Source organism: Arvicola amphibius, chromosome X, assembly GCF_903992535.2.
Source record: "Arvicola amphibius chromosome X, mArvAmp1.2, whole genome shotgun sequence".
NCBI classification, from domain to species: Eukaryota; Metazoa; Chordata; class Mammalia; order Rodentia; family Cricetidae; genus Arvicola; species Arvicola amphibius.
In genome coordinates, this window is record NC_052065.1 from 12,850,839 (window position 1) to 12,868,816 (window position 17,978).

The 17,978-nt window shown below is 42.4% G+C and overlaps 1 protein-coding gene across 1 annotated transcript in view; it reads right to left on the reverse strand.

Annotated features, from left to right (window-relative positions):
* The window catches only part of Frmpd4 (FERM and PDZ domain containing 4), a 242,977-nt gene that overhangs the window by 42,890 nt on the left and 182,109 nt on the right, over positions 1 to 17,978 (reverse strand). Inside the window, exon 4 of the mRNA XM_038316635.1 lies at positions 8,195 to 8,240. Within this exon, the coding sequence (XP_038172563.1) occupies positions 8,195 to 8,240 (46 nt within the window). The remainder of the gene's footprint in view (positions 1 to 8,194; positions 8,241 to 17,978) is intronic.

Sequence of the window (17,978 nt, forward strand, 5' to 3'; positions counted from 1 at the left end):
GGGTGTGACTGAAACATTGTCATGACTGCAAATTAATAATCTCGATTTAGTGACCAGACCCATGGTTTTATTAAGTACAATCCCAAGGATTTTAAACCTTGTTTGACTGCAGAGCTCTGAACACAATTCAGAAGTGGGAAGTGCCTTAAGGCTCTATGCTTCAGGTCTCTAGAACCTGACTTTCAGCCCCGTACTGGTAATCTGGGATCTTGGATCTTAATGAGCAGAGTGGGAGGAGACTCTGATTTACAATTAAGAGTTGAACTCCAGACTTCAAGGTCTGCCTTATCTTACAGGAGCATTGTATTTTGTGATTCTTCCCTGTTTTTCTTGGAATTGAGGCCTGAATGGCACAGATCCTTTTCAGAAACCGTAAGAGCAATAGGAAAGTTGGGACAAAGGGGGGTCCTTTGTTGCCTGGCCTTGCTCGAGTCAATCCATCTGAAAATAATACTTATGTAATTTTAGCGAAGCTTAGAAACAATTGAACTCCCATCTATTGATAACCACAAGTTAGTCAGTGGCAGTGGCGCACGCCTTTAATCCCAGCACTCAGGAGGCAGAGGCAGGCAGATCTCTGTGAGTTCAAGGCCAGCCTGGTCTACAGAGTTAGATCCAGGACAGCCAGAGCTGTTACACAGAGAAACCCTGTCTCAGAAAACAAACAAACAAACCAAACCAAAACCAACCTTTATTCTCTATTGAATTTAGCAGAGAATCAGATGATTTCTGGTTCCTAAACTAAAGTGGTCAAATATTGACTGTTGCCTACCGTACAGATTGATTACCACACTCCTTATTCTCCAGGAAATGAGGCTTTTGCATAACACATTCTAGTAACTGACCCTTGAATCTACATAAAGGCTTAGTATGATGGATATAATGTTAATTTCATGGCCCCCAAACTAATGATCATAACCCATACTTCTCTTTTTAAACAAAACAACAAATAATTTAAGGGACTCCCCACCTTGCCAAATACGCATCTTCTGGAAATCAATTAACTAAAGAAACCCCAACATGAGGAAATGGTATATAAAATGTGGTATGTCCATACAAGAGAATATTGATTGATGCTATAATCTTGAAAACACAGTGTAAATAAAATCAGACAGAAAAGATCAAATATAGTATAATTATATTTACATGAAACAGCCAGAACAGAAAAAAAAAGAAAGTTTGGAACAGGGGCAGAAGAAAAAAAGGAATAAAGTTTAACAGATATGGGATTTTCTCTATGAGTAATGAGGTTTTACAATGAGATAATAGTGATGCTTAATGCATCACAGATGTACTTAATATCGCTGGACTGCACAGTTAAAATGGCACACTTTATGTTATGCACATGTATTTTATCATAATATAAAAGCATTGTTGAGAATATGTAATGACAAATATAAATGTTTGGGGGCAGAGATTTTTGTCTTACTATTAGGAGAATACTATTTTTTGTTTATTTTTGAGGCAGGGTTTGGTTATAAATTCCTGGGGCTTGGAATTAGAAAAGTAGTTCAGGCTGGCCTTGGTTTATAATCCTTCTGGCTCACCCTTCCTGGCACTGGAATTACGGGTCTGCAGAACTATGCTAGGTGACGTTGTTTCCAACACTCCCCTGCACAGCTTTCTGAACCTATCTGAATTGTGAGCAGTATCTTAGAAGACGTGTCAGATGGATGATGATGAAACTTCAATTCAAGCCATTTAGAAGAGAATGGCGGTTCTCTTAAAAAAAAAAAACAAAAAAAACAAAAAACTCCCAAAGGACTCCGAATGAGTGCTCCTCAAAAGATGCCTGTGTTGGGTAAGCTCTGCGTGCGTTTTAGAAGTCACACTGGGATGCTGGAGCGATGTGACAGTGTATGTTCTCATAGTGTCTGTGTAATTATAGGCCAAGTGTAGTGATGATTAACGAGCAAATCATACAGTGGTGAGTTCATTTGCGTTTGATGTGCCACTTTTTAGCTGAAGGAAAACATTATTCTCCCTTAACGATTCTGAGTGGCAGTGTTTACATCGACTCGATGAGTTTAGCACAAGGGAAGTGGCTGTAATGAAGATACCAGAGCAGACCCGAGTCATAGGCTGAGATGTCACAAAGAATGCACGGTTTCTCTAGCATTATTTGGCAATAAAATGTTCAACTCATGTGACCATATTCTCAAATTTGACTTCTCTGTTGCATCCTGGGTATTCTGTTTAGTGATTTATTATATTTTCTAGAATGTTCTACATAATTCTTTACTTCAGTAAAAAGGTATATATATATATATATGAACTGACTTTTGAGATGTGTATATTTGATATGATTTTAGAAATAGAGTGATGTTAATCAGCTTCATTGAAAACCTGGAGTTATTTGTAAAGTTATGGTTTGAATATGAAAATTTCCCCATAGGCTCGTGCCTTGAGCATTTGTCCCTAACTAGTGGTGCTGCTTTAGGAGGTGAGAGGAACTTAGGAGCTAGGTGGAGGAAATGGGTCACTGGATATGATGCTTAATATTGCTTGTTAATTTGACAGGCTCTGGAGTCACCTAAGAGACAAACCTCAGAGCCTGTGCGAATGATTACCTAGATTAGGTTCACCAAGGCGTGAAGGCCCATATGATTGCCAGGAATTGTGGTCTTGGACTGAATACAAAGAAGCAGAGATGAAAGTGAACTGGGCACCAGCTTTCCTAGCTCTGCTTCCTGTTTGGGGATACAATGATATAAACTGTCTTAAGCTTAAGACCATGACGGTCTGTATTTTCAGACTGGGAGATGGGACAAACCCTTCTTAAGTTGCTTTTATCTCAACAACAGTATCTAATACACTGGGCGTGTGCCTTCAAAGGTTTGACCGGGTTTCTGGGCCCTCTCCCCTCTGTCTGTTTCCTCTTTGCTATGAGGTGAAGAGTTTCCTCCTCTGACACACTACCACGCCATGATACTTTGTTTCGCCATGGGCCGACAGCAACCTCTGCAACTGTGAGTCAAACTCAACCTTTCATCCTTCAAGCTGTCTCGCAGATACCTTGTCGCAATCAGTTTTCTGTCAACTTTACAGAAGCTAAAGTTGTCAGGGAAGAGGAGCCTAGATTGAGACAATGACTCCACCAGATTCCTCATTAATGACTGACATGGGAGGGCCCAGTCCACTATGAGTGGTGTCATTCCTAGTGGTTCTGGGTTGTATGAGAAAAGCAGGCTGAAAAGGCCATGAAGAGGAATCAGTAAGCAACATTCATCTATGGCTTCTGTTTCAGTTACTGTCTCCAGGTTTCTGCCCTGTTTGAGTTCATGCCCTGACTTCTCTCAGTGATGGGCTGTGATGTGGAAGTCTAAGGTGAAATAAATACTTCCCTCCCCAAGTTTCCTTTGGTTGTGGTTTCATGACAGCAATAGAAACAGAACTAAGGTACAGTTCTATGGAAACTGACTAATGTAGTTTATAAAGTAAATGACTAGAGAGAGCAGGAGGTGTCATGCTGGGGATGCTTCTCTCTGCTTTGTAACTTTAGTATGTATACCCTGGCTAGTCTCTCATTACTATATTAACCCATGTACTACTACTGACCAACATGGGAATCTGAGATGATCAAAATAGAATTCTGAAGTCATTAAAATGGCTTTTTAGGAGCGGTAGAGATGGCTCGTCACTTAAGATCAGTAACTGTTCTTCCAGAGAAAACAGGTTCAATTCTCAGCACTCACATGGCAGCTAAAAACCGTCTCTAACGCCAGTTCCAGAAGATCTGATGCCCTCTTTTGGCCTCCATGAGCACTGCATGCACGCACGTGCCATACAGACACACAGGCAAAACATCCATAAACATAAAACAAAACAAAAGGAATCAAAATACCTCAAAACTTTAAAACTACTTTTTGATGATTAAGAACACAAAAAGTCTCCAAGAAGGCTAACTAATGAGAATTGGCAAGAGAATTGGCCTTGCTTACTTTGCTAGCTAGAGGGTCGGGTGGATAGGATAGTGCAAACCAATTATGAACACAGTTTTAACTTATAATCCCCTCTGTTAGTCAAAACACATACCCTGTACAAGCTCAGAATCCCGGCGAATTAGCTATTAGCAGCTATAAGCACTAATCCGATGCATTTTATATCACGTGGCAGAACTGACAAGCAATTAACACTTAGAAGAATGAAATTCTCCTGCTGTGAGTTGATTTTTAACGCTATCACGTCCCTAATCAATTTCTACATTAGTTTCCTCATTTGCTATTGCTAAGATGGTCATAGGATATGAATATTCCCCAAAGGCCTTGAGAAATGACCAGAACAGTACTTGAAAAAAGTATATACACAAATAAACGGCTGGAGAAATGGCTTAGTGGTTAAGAGGACTTGTTGCTTTTGCAGAGGATCCTAGTTCAGTTCCCAGTGTCCACAGCTAGCAGCTTACAATCACTTGTTAGTCAAGTTCCAGGGGATCGGACGCCTTCTTTGGCGTTCTAGAGCACCTGCGTATACACACAAATAGGCTCACACCAAAACCAATAAGGAAAAATGAGAAAAACAGTTTAAAAAGCACTTGTAGGACTGTTTTCTGTAACTACATAATATGGCTTTGAACCTGTAGCCTGGGAGTAACCTATAGCTACGAAGTGACTTATTTTGTGACCCTCACAAGCAGATACTTAGTTATGGCTTCATAAGCTGGCAGCTAGTCTAGGAGGTGCTTCTAAGAAACCTGAGCAGGTGAGTGGGAAAAGGAGACAGGAAGAGGAAATACGCCAATGAAGTTTTCATTGTTAACGAGGTACCACTACAGGCAACTGGAATTTATTCCTAGTGAGAAGCGCTGGGAAGCAAGGCTGACCGTATTCTCCGGAGTTAAATTGTTCAAAGGACATAGACAGGTAGTATATTTATCTGCCAGCTCTCGGGGTCACAAACTGAATGGCTACTCATATACATTTGAAAGTTTTTGTTATCCTGAAGTGTCAGGACCCCAGCAAACAGGCTCTGCGCACCCAATCTAGGCAAGCAGGCACGCTAGTGTGAAGAGGTGGCCCTACCACAAATTCACCTTCATATCCACCCCTGACGTTGACCTATTGATGTTTAAAAATCCTAATGCAACCATCTTACAAGGTTTTTTTTCTCTTCTTCCTCCTCTCTTCCCTACTCCTTCTTCTTTGACTGGATCTTGCTAAGTATTGTCTAGACTGGCCTTGAACTTTTCATTTTCCTGGGTTGGCATCCTGGGTGCTACAATCAAAGGCACATTCAATCAGACCCATCTCTCCTCAACTTTTGTGTGTGTTCTCCTCTCACCCTCAGTAAATGTACTTGTCCACAGGTCCTCTCTCTTTCTCTCTGTTCCTCTCCTACTAGGTTGAGCCCACTCCCTTGGTGCTCCCTTTCATGTGACCCTCCTCTTGATACATAGTGACTAGATCTCTTTAGGACCTGTGACTGTAACAGTGGTGTTTCCCGTTCCTTTTCTGTGTCCTCTTTTGTGAATGTTCTGCCTGACCATCGTCATGAAGAACACAAAAATATGCTCTCCAGGAGTGGAGTCCTTAGCACATCCAGCTTGCTTCATGAATATTGGCCATACTGGGAGTTTGACTGCCATGCTTAGCAGGGGATGCGGCTGATGCTGAGAAACCATGTGCCAACCCAGGAAACTGTAGCAGCAGGGTGTCCAGCGAAAGGCTCAGCTTCTCAGGTGCATGGAACACACTTCATTGGAGCTCATCAGGAAGCAGCAAGGCAAACGTCTTCAGAATTTCTTGCGAGCCAGTTCCAAAAGAAATGTTAAGTGCTCTAATAGCCTTGAAAATTCACAGATTTTTCTCAGACAGAAGCAGAATCTACAGCTCGTCTCGTGTTTGCCTGGGTTATTTGTCATTTTAACCTATCTTGTTTATAACAATTTAAACCCTGATTTTCGCTTGTTTGTTTATTTTGTTGTGATACAGAGTCTCACTATGTAGGCCAGGTTGACCTGAAACTCACTGTTATAGCCCAGGCTGGCTTCAAATTTGCATCAACCTTGTTACCCCGGCCTCGCAAGTGTTGAGAATATAGCTTATACCCAGATTAAATTTTTTTTTTAAAGAAGCAAACTAGAAGGGGGAAAAAACCCAATATAAAGATACAAGTAAAATCATTACAGTCTCTCCTGCCATCTGCGCTTCTCTGTCTATCCAGTGTACCTATTTCAGTAGCTTTAGAATATGCACATCCATAGTTCAGAGGAGGGAAAAGTCATACTGGAACAGTACGGATGTGCATTAAAGCAGTACAGTGGATCTCTGCTGAGAACAATTTCATTTTGAAGAGACTCTTAGCAAAATCTGCAGATATTTTTGCTTGTCATAACTTGGGCAAAAGGGTGCAATTCGAATCTGCTGAGCAGATGTTAGGGTTGTTCCCAAGCATCCCCTCTTATGCAGGCCCACCCCCAAACAGGAAACTGTCTAGCCCAAATGTCGGCAATGTCAGGACCATGAAACCCTCTGGCAGCATTTAGAATCAGGGCAGAACCTTGAAAGACTGCAAGATTGGACTGATCAGAGAGAATGGGAGTGTTGAAAAGCCTGGCCGGCATCTCAGTAAGGAAGGGTAGTTCAGGGTGAGGATTCCCCTGCAATAATTGGCTAGAGGAAGAACGGGGTAGAAGAGTGGCTACGGACAAGAAGTGTGTGTGGCATTCTCTCCTGAATGGATAAACTCTCTGTGTCAAGGTAGACAAGAAGTCCCTGGACTCTGGAAAACAATTGAGATTATCAAATCCAAGTACCTGGCTTCAATGGCAGTAAGGAATACTTCTGTACCAACAAGTCATGAATACTCAGCTGGACAGAAGAGCCAGTCCCTAAACCCTTACCCTAACCTATTAGGTTCCATTTGAACTTGAATGCCAAATGCCTCTTTTTAGTTTGCCTTTCTCTTTTCTGCATGGGCTAAAACAACAGCACACAAGGCAAGAAAAGAAATTAGCCTGGAGTTCTAAAGGTTCTGATCATATGTTTTTTTAAGAGGTTGCAAAGTAAAGAGCAAATTCAGGTAAAAGAATGCAAATTTGGGAGATGGGAGTAAAAACAGCAACCAACATCACACTTCACTTAGAATATACATATTACTCTGTGAGGAGAAAACATGGAAGCTATGCTGGTTAGATTCTCTTCCTGTCTACCTAAAGGCCCAACAAGTTGGCTGGCCATAAAGCCATTTTCCTTGGTATCTTCTGAATGTATGACGTTTACAAGTAAATGCCAACAAGCCTGTAGAAAGAGATAAATGAGCAGTTGCCTGGGGTGGGTGGTAGCAACAGGGAGTAGCTGGAAATGGGAATCCGAGATTGTGACGGAACTGGACCGTGGTAGTGAAATTATACTTCCCTGTGCTTGCGAAGACCTTTGCCTCACACGTGTGAAATGAATGAATTGCACACCACGAAGGTGATACCATCATAGAATCGTTTTCAAAAATCCTAAGAACTGGGTTTGACGGTAGAGCTCAGTTGGTAGAGTGCTTCGCGAGCGCAAGCGAGGCCATGGGTTCAATTTTTTTAATACTTTATTAACTGGGAGTAGCGAGGACTGGCTGTAAGCACAGCGTTAGAGAAGGAGACCGGAGGATCAGAAGTTCAAGGTCATCTTTTGGCCTCCTCGAAAGTTTAGAGCAGCCTTAGACACGTGCAACTGTGTCACAAACAAACAAACAAAGCAGAAAGCATAGGGAATGAAAAAAGTGCGGTCATAATCGGTTCCTCCCTCCTAACCAAGGTATCTGAACTCGAATTCTGACAGCGGTGTCCCTCGCCTGCCTCCTTTGAATCAGGCTTAATTAGCCAGTTCTCTACCAAAATAATTAGATGGGGACAAGAATAAAACTTTCACACAACTTCCTGTAATTAGATATTCCCATGAGACTTGTGACTTGGAAGCTGGCAAACAAGAAAGTCTCGGGTTTTGTATTAGTTGCAGATGCGGAGCGCTCCCAGGCCTGCATAGCTGATTGTCTTTCAGGATATTTAGGGAAGTGCAGTAGTTTCCACGCCAATGAATGGTTTTGGTAACACAGAACACAATAGAAATGATCAAGAATTTTAAGCTCGCATTGTGAACACATGCTGTTTGTCTCCACTGTTATTCATCCTGGTGGCTTTTCTGGAGTGGGTTGAGGAGACCAGAAGCTCAAGGACATGGAGTGGCACTTTTGCTCACAGAACACTTACAGGGTAAGGCTGGATGACAGTGAGCAGGATCGATTCTTTGCAGCTTCTGAAAGAGAGAAGAAAAACAAACAGATTTACACAACGTGCAAAGCACAGACTCAAACAGAGACGGCTTGCTTTTGAGAAGAAATGTGTATAGCCTGTTGGCAAATGTTCCTTGGGCTTCCAGGGCAGACAGAATGAAACAGCTCAGAAGAGGGCTTCAGACCACAGAGCAACCCCCCCCCCCCCAATCAAGTGTTTTCTGACTGCAGCAAACCTTCCCATTGGCAGATTCATAAGCAGATTCTATCAGCCATCTGATTTGTATGACCAAGCAACCGGGCGTCTGAATCAGACCCGGTGAGGGAAGAATGATTTCAAAAGCACCAAACTCAGTCAGCCTCTAGACTCTTCTTGGCTCTCAAAATTGATTCTCCCTTTCTGATTTTCATATAGCCTACTTTCCTCTGCTGCTGGAAAATTTCTGTTGCTTTCTTTGAGGGGAGAGATTTTGAAACCTTCTATCAGTGCATGAAATGTGTTCTCAGGGAAAGCATCATGGAAGAGAAGTGTCGTTTGGAAGTTGTTTATTTTCAAACGGTAACACCGGTAACATTGTTCCCCACGTTGTGCAGCACATGCAATACCCAGGACCAGAGCTGCTAAGTATTTCTGACAGGCAACAATTGGGAAATAGTGTTCACAGTGGGAAGCACTTCACAGCTAGAGCAGAACAATGGACTAAAATGGTTTATTTAATTTCCACCAAGTAACCAAAACCCTTGAGGAAAACTCATATTGTGGCTTAGAATATTCTCTTCCCTCTTTCTTTGTTCCTTTTAAATCCTAAGTAAAAACCACTCGCTATTCTGCTGAAGAAGAGCTATTTTTACTTTGGGTTTCAACGGGTTACTTGTTTTTGTGAATTTTGGTCAAATGAGTAAGGTGAATTCTGTTGCCTTGGAGAAACCACTGCAAATGCCATTTCGTTCACTTTCGTGGGTCAGCACGCTCGCTCTGTATGGTCAGACTGTGCTCTACCGACTCATGGAAGAGTGTGTCCCTTGAGCCGGAGTATGGTGGCAAAATGAGGGCTTGTCGGGATAAGAAGGGACTCTATCTAGATCTACAACTCAAGGAAGAAGCAGGACACTAAGGATGATGGTGATACTGACAGGTGGATTACACAATGCTATTGGAGAGACCACTCCCACAATTGCTCAGTTTCCGGGCTGGCAGAGTACCCCCAAACTGCAGTAGGCAGAGCGACAATATATAATGAAGGTTTCAGTGGGTAGGAGAAAGGATTATGTGGTGGTGGCTGTGGGGGAAGGTCATTAGACATCATTAAGTTAGTTCAATATTTAAAAATACAAAAAAATATACTATTACCTAGCCAGGACATCCTGATTTTATTTCTCAAAGAATTTTGCCTCTTTCTCTTAAGGAAGTGTAGATAACAATGTTCCCTGAAGCAGAACGTGTGGGCCTGACATGTTGGAAGCATGTGGAGTGTCCATTTCAGGGGATAGCAGATAAAAAAACAAATAGGCAGGAAGCAACACAAAGAGAAGAAAAGTGTTGCAACTTAGTTTTCACTTCTTGTCCAAAAGAAAAAAACCACATGTTCTACAGATGAAATGCAATATAGGGCCAAGTAGGCAGCTTAGTCAAATAAAGTGGTGATTCTATAATCATGAGGACCTAAGTTCAATGCTCAGTAACCACACACACACACACACACACACACACACACACACACACAGAGAGAGAGAGAGAGAGAGAGAGAGAGAGAGAGAGAGAGAGAGAGAGAGAGAGAGAGAGAGAGAGAGAGAGAGAGAGAGAGAGATTGGTGGCACATGCTTATAATCCTAGGTCTGGGGAAGTAGAGACATGTAGATTCCTGAGGGTCACTGTCCATCCAGGTTAGCCTTCGTGGAGAATTCCAGGCCCATGAGAGACCTTATCTAAATGAGAAAAAGGCATTTGAAGACACCTGACCTACACACACACACACACGTGTACAACACATTCATATGTTTTACCCACAAGAGCACCCACACACATATAAACAACGCACATATATGCGTGCACACAAATAATGAAATAATCCCCATAGATCACTGCATCTCTCAACCCTTATTAGAAAAGCTTCTTTTCACAGTGGATGGTAATTAATTCAGAGACCCACAATTGGTCAGTGTGCAGAGAAGAAGAGTCTGGGGAATGCTCAGCTCTGAATATCCCATCCAATCCTCCTCCCCAAAGTCTCAGGATTCATTGCAGAAGAGAGGGAAGAGCCAGAAGGGGTGGGTGGCCACAGTGAAATGGGGTCTTCTGACAAAAGGAGGTTTTGTACACGTGAGCTCCTAGTAGTTGTGACTGCATGAGCAAGACCTGTACAAGATTAAGCTGAACAAAATCCTAGCCGGATGATGGAGGTGCTCATGAAGTCCCACCCCTACCTGAGGAGCTATTGGCAGTGGATGACTGGCAGGTGGCCAGTCAGTGTTCCTCCAGGACTTCATACTGCGATAGACGGCACTACACTATGCACTAAGGACTAAGTAGATTCTTACGGTTGAAAAAGTTAAGAGCACCTGAAGTTGGGAAGGGAAAACATGTTCGACCGAAACATGTTATAGGCATACATGAAATCATCAAACTATAGCCAGTTAACACTGGACATATGCAAATAGCTTCTAAAATATTTATTCTATTCTGATAAGTAAACAAAACAAAACAGTGGAATGCTGTTGCAGAATATATTTTTAAAAGTGTTACATTTACTCTTGCTGTGGCACATTTGTTTAATGATGCAAAGATGTGTTGCATTCTTTAGCTTCCATTTGTTTAACTCTGTGAAGCTGTGTTACTTCGTCTGAGGAAAACACCTAACTGGTCTAATAAAGAGCTGAATGGACAATAGCCAGGCAGGAGAAAGGATAGGCGGGTCTGGCAGGCAGAGAGAAGAAATAGGAGGAGAAATCTGGGGAAAGAGATGGAGGAGCAAGAGGAGGAGGAGGAGGACACTTGGGGCCAGCTTCACAGCTGATACCAAGTAAGAAGTAAATATATACAGAAACAGAAAAAGATAAAATCCCAGAGACAAAATGTAGATGGAATAATTTAAGAAAATCTGGCTAGAACCAAGCCAAGCTAAGGCCGGCAATTCATAAGTAAGAATAAGTCTTTGTGTGTATGTATTTATTTGGCATCTGGGCAGCAGGTTCTTCAGAGACCCTAACAGGGGAAGAAAGCAACCAGCTGCAGAATGCTATTCTATTTAGTTTTAAATTTATAGTCTATTAAGAACCAAATACATTCATTTTAAATATAATATTATCAGAACTCCAGAGTGTGGCAGCCAAGTCAAACTTAGCTACGCAACATGGCCTATTTTGCCCAAATTTGTTCCCAGAGACTTCAGTAGTAGGCAGTGGATCCTGAGGACTCATCCTCCGGGACCAGGTGGTCGTATGAGAATGTTGGAATGAGCCAATCAGATTTCTTCTCCTTTTCGGAGGGCTGCTTGTTCACTGCTCCATTAGAAATAAAATAATTGATGTAAAAATTCTCAGTGTGATATCTATCATCGTTCTAGGGAAGAGCTTTTACCTCTGTTTTCTCTCATCTGTAAGCACTTAATCATCACCTGCCAGACAAGAAGAATTAACTCCATTCTGTTTCAGATCCCTTAGGATTCTTAACCCAATCTTAGGAAGAAAAAGACAATCAAAGCCATATGTGTTCATGGGTTATAGGATGCTAAAATGGATTGAGACAGCTTTAGTGGGGCCCCATGCCACTATACACCAGTCATCTCCACGGGTGTGAGATGTTAACAGGAGGCATTGGAAACCAGAATTTGTAATATTAACTCTTAACTCACTTTGAGGTCTATCTCATATCCCCCTACAACCCCCAAATAGGCAACGGGGAGAAAGAATCAAAGCAGCACACACCTAGAGGGCAGAAGCTACATTTGTGAAATGCCCGCCCTTCCAACTGAGGTGGATCCAAAAGGTGTGGGTCCTGGGGAAATTAATAGAAGGTGCAGTGGAAATGTGGGATCGGACCATTTTATGAGGGCTTCCTGATAACTAACTGTTTCTAGGGGTGAAAAGGACTTAGCAGCAATGTGTGGAAGCAGAGACATTCTAGCATAGCAGCATAGTTCATTCTGACCCAAGGAGGCTACAACTGCAGCCTCTCAGCAGAGAATTCATTCAGGCATCCGCAAAAGCACCCACACAAGAGAGTCAGTGATGGTTCTTGGCAATGCATAGAGGAAATCAGTGCTGAGTTTTACTGGTAACAGTTAAGGGAGAATTTTCTTCGATTTCATTGCTCTGGCCAGACTTATTACAATTGCAATGTGTCTACAGCCAGAAAAGAATGCTAGAAAGACAAAGAGAACATTGATGATGCTTCCTGATGCTCTGCAGCTTTCCAAGTCCTCGGAAGGTGACAAAAGAGAATGTTCGTGGAGTAGGGAGTTTAACTATATCACAAATGAGCACTTTAATTATACTGTGCAAATTGTTGTGATTACAAATGAACTAATGACTAGAGGATATTTCTGAACCTGTTGAATGCATTTTGGAGACCATCTTAAGGTTTTGTTGAGGCTATAATTAAACACGTGGAGCTGCTATGAATGGACGACGATAGAAAACCTCTATTGCCTTGTGATTGCACCCTGTGAGATCTGTTTGCCACATTCCCCACAAAAAAATTATCTTTAATTATGTGGTCTTGAATAGACAGATGATTTTCTTTGAATTCAAGAACTTGACTTAAGGCAGGTAGAATGCCAAGCCAAGAAGGAGTAATACAAACATGAATATATGATTCAAGGCTGAAGATCAGAGTGCAGGGTGCTGGAGAGATGGCTAAATAGATAAATACATGTGTTGCACTCATATGGAGGCAGGAGTTCAATGCTGGAACTCACATACCAAAGTCAGATGCAGTGAAGCAAATAATCTGTGATCCCAGACACCGATGGGAGTTAGAAACAGTGGTCCAGCATTTGGCGTGACTGCTAGCATGGAATACACACAGTGTAGCAGTGGAAACAAAAAGAGGAACCCTGGTTCAACACAGGAAAAGACAAGACTCGGATCACCAAAATTGTCCTCTGACCCTCACACATGCACCTCAGCATGCACACGTGCATGCCCTCCTTCAAAAATGTTTTGAAAGCCAGGCAGTGGTGGTGTGTGGCTTTTTTCTCATTTTTTTTTATTAAAGATTTCCATCTCCTCCCCTCCTCCTCCCCCTTCCCTCCCCTCCCTTCCACCCATACCCCCACTCCGACCCTCTCCAAGACAAAGAGCCATCAGGGTTCCCTTCACTATGTTAAGTCCAAGGTCCTCCCAGCTCCCCCTAAGTCCAGGAAGGTGAGCAACCAAACTGACAAGGCTCACAGTGAGCCCGTCCATGCTGTAGAGATCAAGCCCATTGTTTTAATTCCAGCACTCAGGAAGCCGAGGCAGGTGGACCTCGTGAGTTCAAGGCCAGCCTGGTCGAGAGAGAGAGAGAGAGAGAGAGAGAGAGAGAGAGAGAGAGAGAGAGAGAGAGAGAGAGAGAGAGAGAGAGAGAGAGAGAGAGAGTTCCAGGACAGCTAGGGCTATTACACAAAGAAACCCTGTCTGGAAAAAAAAAAGAATGTTTTAAAAGATCAGTGTAGCTCACGAGACAGTGGATACAGCAGAGGACATGAAAGTGGTTGAAACCATAACAGTTGAGATAAGAGTTCCTTTCCTTTTAAACAACACTCATGTCGCTGGTTTTCTTTATTCCCTCAGGTCGATGGCGCTGCCCCTTCACAGATCCTAGTGCAGTAGTTGCGTAGTTGCTCGGAGCGAATGGACTCACTAAGCAAAAACTACTCTAGTAGCTTTCTTCTGGAATTGTAACACAAAGGATAAAGTTAGTAACGTAAGATACAAATTTACTGTCTCTCTCTCTGAAGGGCAGACAAGCCAGATCAAGAGTTTCCTATGCTACATATAAAGACACAGAACCCAAGGCAGCATGCGCAGGGCCTTCAGGGGTCTGCATCCGATGGGGTCCTAGAGCTGCATGTAGAGATGGACACACGCCCCCTGTCCTGAACCGGAAGCTATAACAACTTACACATGAAAAGTTAGTTTCTGTCTTCACGGGAGTCTCACTGGAGAAACAAACTATTCTTCAAGGTAGGCCGCATGCCCAGCGGTAGGTAAACCACAGAAAATGACTTCAATGGCACTCTGGTGGTTCCGTGTCTCATAATGTTATTTCAGGGCTTTTCCATTTTTGCTTTTTTTCTTTTTAAACATTATCTTATTATCATTTATTTATTTTTTTCTCTTTTTACCCTGTGGGTCCTTTGTGTACATATTATGGCTTCCAGTTTAGTGTTTTTTTATGGGGTTCCTGAGTGGGTAAACGAGGGGATTTCTGTTTCTTGTGCCTTGTGCGTTGCTCTTTTCCTTCTTTTTGTTTGTTTTGTCGCATTCTGATGTATTAGATTCTGTTTTATCTTACATATTTATTTTATCATAAAAAGATTTTTTCTTTGCTAAAATCAAGGTGTCAGAGCTTCTGACACTCACAACTGCTTATGGGAAAGATGGAATTTACCATGCAGGAAAAAAAAATGAAGCTAGAACCTTACCTCTTACCCTGGAGAAAACCTAAGTACAAGTGGACCACAGGCCTCAACCTAAGACTGGATAGTTTCAAACTGCTTGGGGAAAAAGCAGTGGGTACACGTTGACTTACAGGCACAGGTAAGAACTTTCTAAATAGGACTCAAACAGCACAGAAAATAAGACCAACAACTGACAAAGCGGATCTCATACGAAAAATCGTCTGCATGCACAGCAGAGGGAATTGTTAATGGGGGGGGGGGTGTAGCAAGCAGAATGGGAGAAAATATTTTCCAGCTGTACATCTGACAGAGGGCACGAATAATATTCTAGGTGCTAAAAATATTAAACATCAAGAAAACAAGCATCCTAATTAAAACCAGGTGGTAGGTCTAAAAAGAAAGTTTTCAAAAGGAGAAATGCAAATGGCCGGTAAACAGTTTTAAAAGTGGTCTAATTTCTTAGCTACCAGGGAAGCACAGATCAACACTGCTTCAAGAGACCATTGCACCCCAATTAACACGTAATCTAAATGACAACACACGCTGTCAGGGATATGGTGAGAGTGGGTGTCTTAACACCCTGCTGGTGGGAGTGTAAACCAGTGTAGCACCTCTGGAATGTGTTTTGAAGTTTCTCCAAAACAATGAGAAATGGAAGTACAATATAAGCCAGCTATGGTACTCCTGAGCATAGCCCAAATGCCTTTCTCTCTTACTACTAAGGCACTTGCACATCCATGTTCACTGCTGCTCGATTCACAATAGCTAGGAGATGGACCAACCTAGATGTCCATAGGCTGATGAGTGGTCAATGAAAATGTGATTCATAAACAAAATGGACGAGTACTCAACTGTAAGAGAAAGTAATGAAATTTTCAGGTAAATAGATGCAACTCTAAAGAAATTATACTGACAGAGGTCATTGAGCACCCCGAGGACAAACACTACATATTATTTCTCACAAGCTTTCTTTTTCAAATCTTATGATCTTATCTTTTGTTTTGGTTGGTTTGGGTTTTTTCGAGACAAGGTTTCTCTGTAGCTTTGGAGTCTGTCCTGGAACTTGCTCTTGTAGACCAGGCTGGCCTCGAACTCACAAAGCTCCGCTCGCCTCTGCCTCCCGAGTGCTGGGATTAAAGGTGTATGCCACCACTGCCAAATCTTATGTTTTGTGGGTTGAAACTGGCATATGTATGGAAGCTAGGAACCTAGAATTGGGCCATTTGTATGGAGAATGTATTTAGGGAGGAGAGGTAGTAGAATATGCGTGGAACAGACCCAGAGAGGGGGAATACTGGAGGAAGACGGTTCAGTCAGGTAGTGGTGACGAGGGAATGACAGGACAGAAGTGTGGACCAAAATGAAGTAAGCATAAAGAAGCTGATGGCAATCTGCGATCTTGTAAACGAAGTAAATATAATAAAGGATGATAGTAGAAACACATGGGACATGAAAAAACAGACCCCCCAAATACTGGAAGCTAAAGAATTAAGTCAAGATGGGAGAAATGAGAAGAGGAATGAGTTAGCCCAAAGAAAGTTTTTATGAAGCTTTATGACAGCCCACTAGTTTGTACTTCTTAAGGGGAATTTAAACAGAGGTATCACATATGCACAAACAATGCTGCTCCCAGAAGACATAGATTATTAAATGAAAATCTTAGTGCCAGGACCAGGTACAGGTTACCTCTTTGAGTATTGGCAAAGGAGGCCCCAGAGACACCCATATCAAGACAGGCTACTGTCATTTCTTTTGGTTGCCCATGTAAACTAGCTGGTAAGTAAGATCCTATTGTTGAAGCTACCTCACATTCTAGGAGATGGAGAAATCAATTCAACAGGGCAGTTGCTTCATCAAAGCCAGCAAAAGAGAGCCAGGTGGCATGACAGCTACAATTTTATGTAACACAATTATGGAAGTGACTTGATCTTTACCATATCCTGTTGGTTAGAAACAAGTCATGGACCCCAGTCATGCTAAAAAAAAAAAAGTGGGGAGTACACAAAGTTACAAATACAAAGAGGTAAGGATCTTAGCCAGTCTTGCATTCTGCCTGTCACACTGATAAAGGGGGACTGTGACCAAGTGTCTTAGTGACTTTTCTGGTTTCTGTGACAAAATGTCATGACAAGGGCAACTTATAGAAAAAAAAGTTTATTTGTGTTTATGGTTCCAGAAGGATAAGAGTTCATAATGGCAGCTGGGCGGCGGGGGGGGGTGGGGGGGGAGGTGCACGTCTTTAATCTCAGCACTCTGGAGGCAGAGGCAGGCAGATCGTTTTGAGGTTGAGGTCAGACTGGTCTACAGAGTGAGTTTCAGGACAGCCAAGGATGCACAGAGAAACCCTGTCTCAAAAAAACGAAGTGAAACCAAGGTTGGTGAAAAGTGCTCATCATGACGGAGGAGGGGGACATGGCAGCAAGGGGCAGGCATGGCTACCGCACATCTAGAACCACAAAGAGAGTGAAGTTCAAACGGCATGAGTCTTCAATGACGTACTCTCTCCAGGAAGTCTACACCCCCTAAACTGCCGAAAAAGTGCAATCAGGGACCAAGTCTTCAAGTACAGATAACTAAGGGGGACATCCCAGTCAAATTATCATGCCGAGGGAAACACGAATTTATTATGCAGCACAGCGCAAGTGCATAGACCCAGTCCGCTGTGGCAGGGAAGAGAAAATAGCAGACCAGAAGCTTTGAAGTGGCTGGTTACATGGCATCATAGTCGGAAAGCAGAGCGCAATGAAGCATGTTAATACTCTGCTTTTTTCCCCCCAGTAATCTGGTCCAGGATTCCTGGCCATGGAATGGTGCTACCCACACTGGTTGTCTTTTCACCGGAATTAATAACAATCAAGATAATGCCCATAGGCAGGCCCAAAGGCCCTTCTCTCAGATGGTTCTAGATTCTGGCAAGTTGGCAACCCTAACCACCAAATTGAAGTATCTCAAAAAGTGGTTTCTATCCATGGCTTCCCCATATATGGATTGATTTTCTTGCCAACAACTAGAGGAAGTATTGATCTTTATACTTTGTTAATCTGACAATAGGAAACATTAAAAAATGTGTTCATTGTTGTTTAAAATTGTCTGGCTTGTTGTAATGTTCTATAATTTGCCTAAAATATAACTTAGATTGATTTTCAATTTTACAAATTA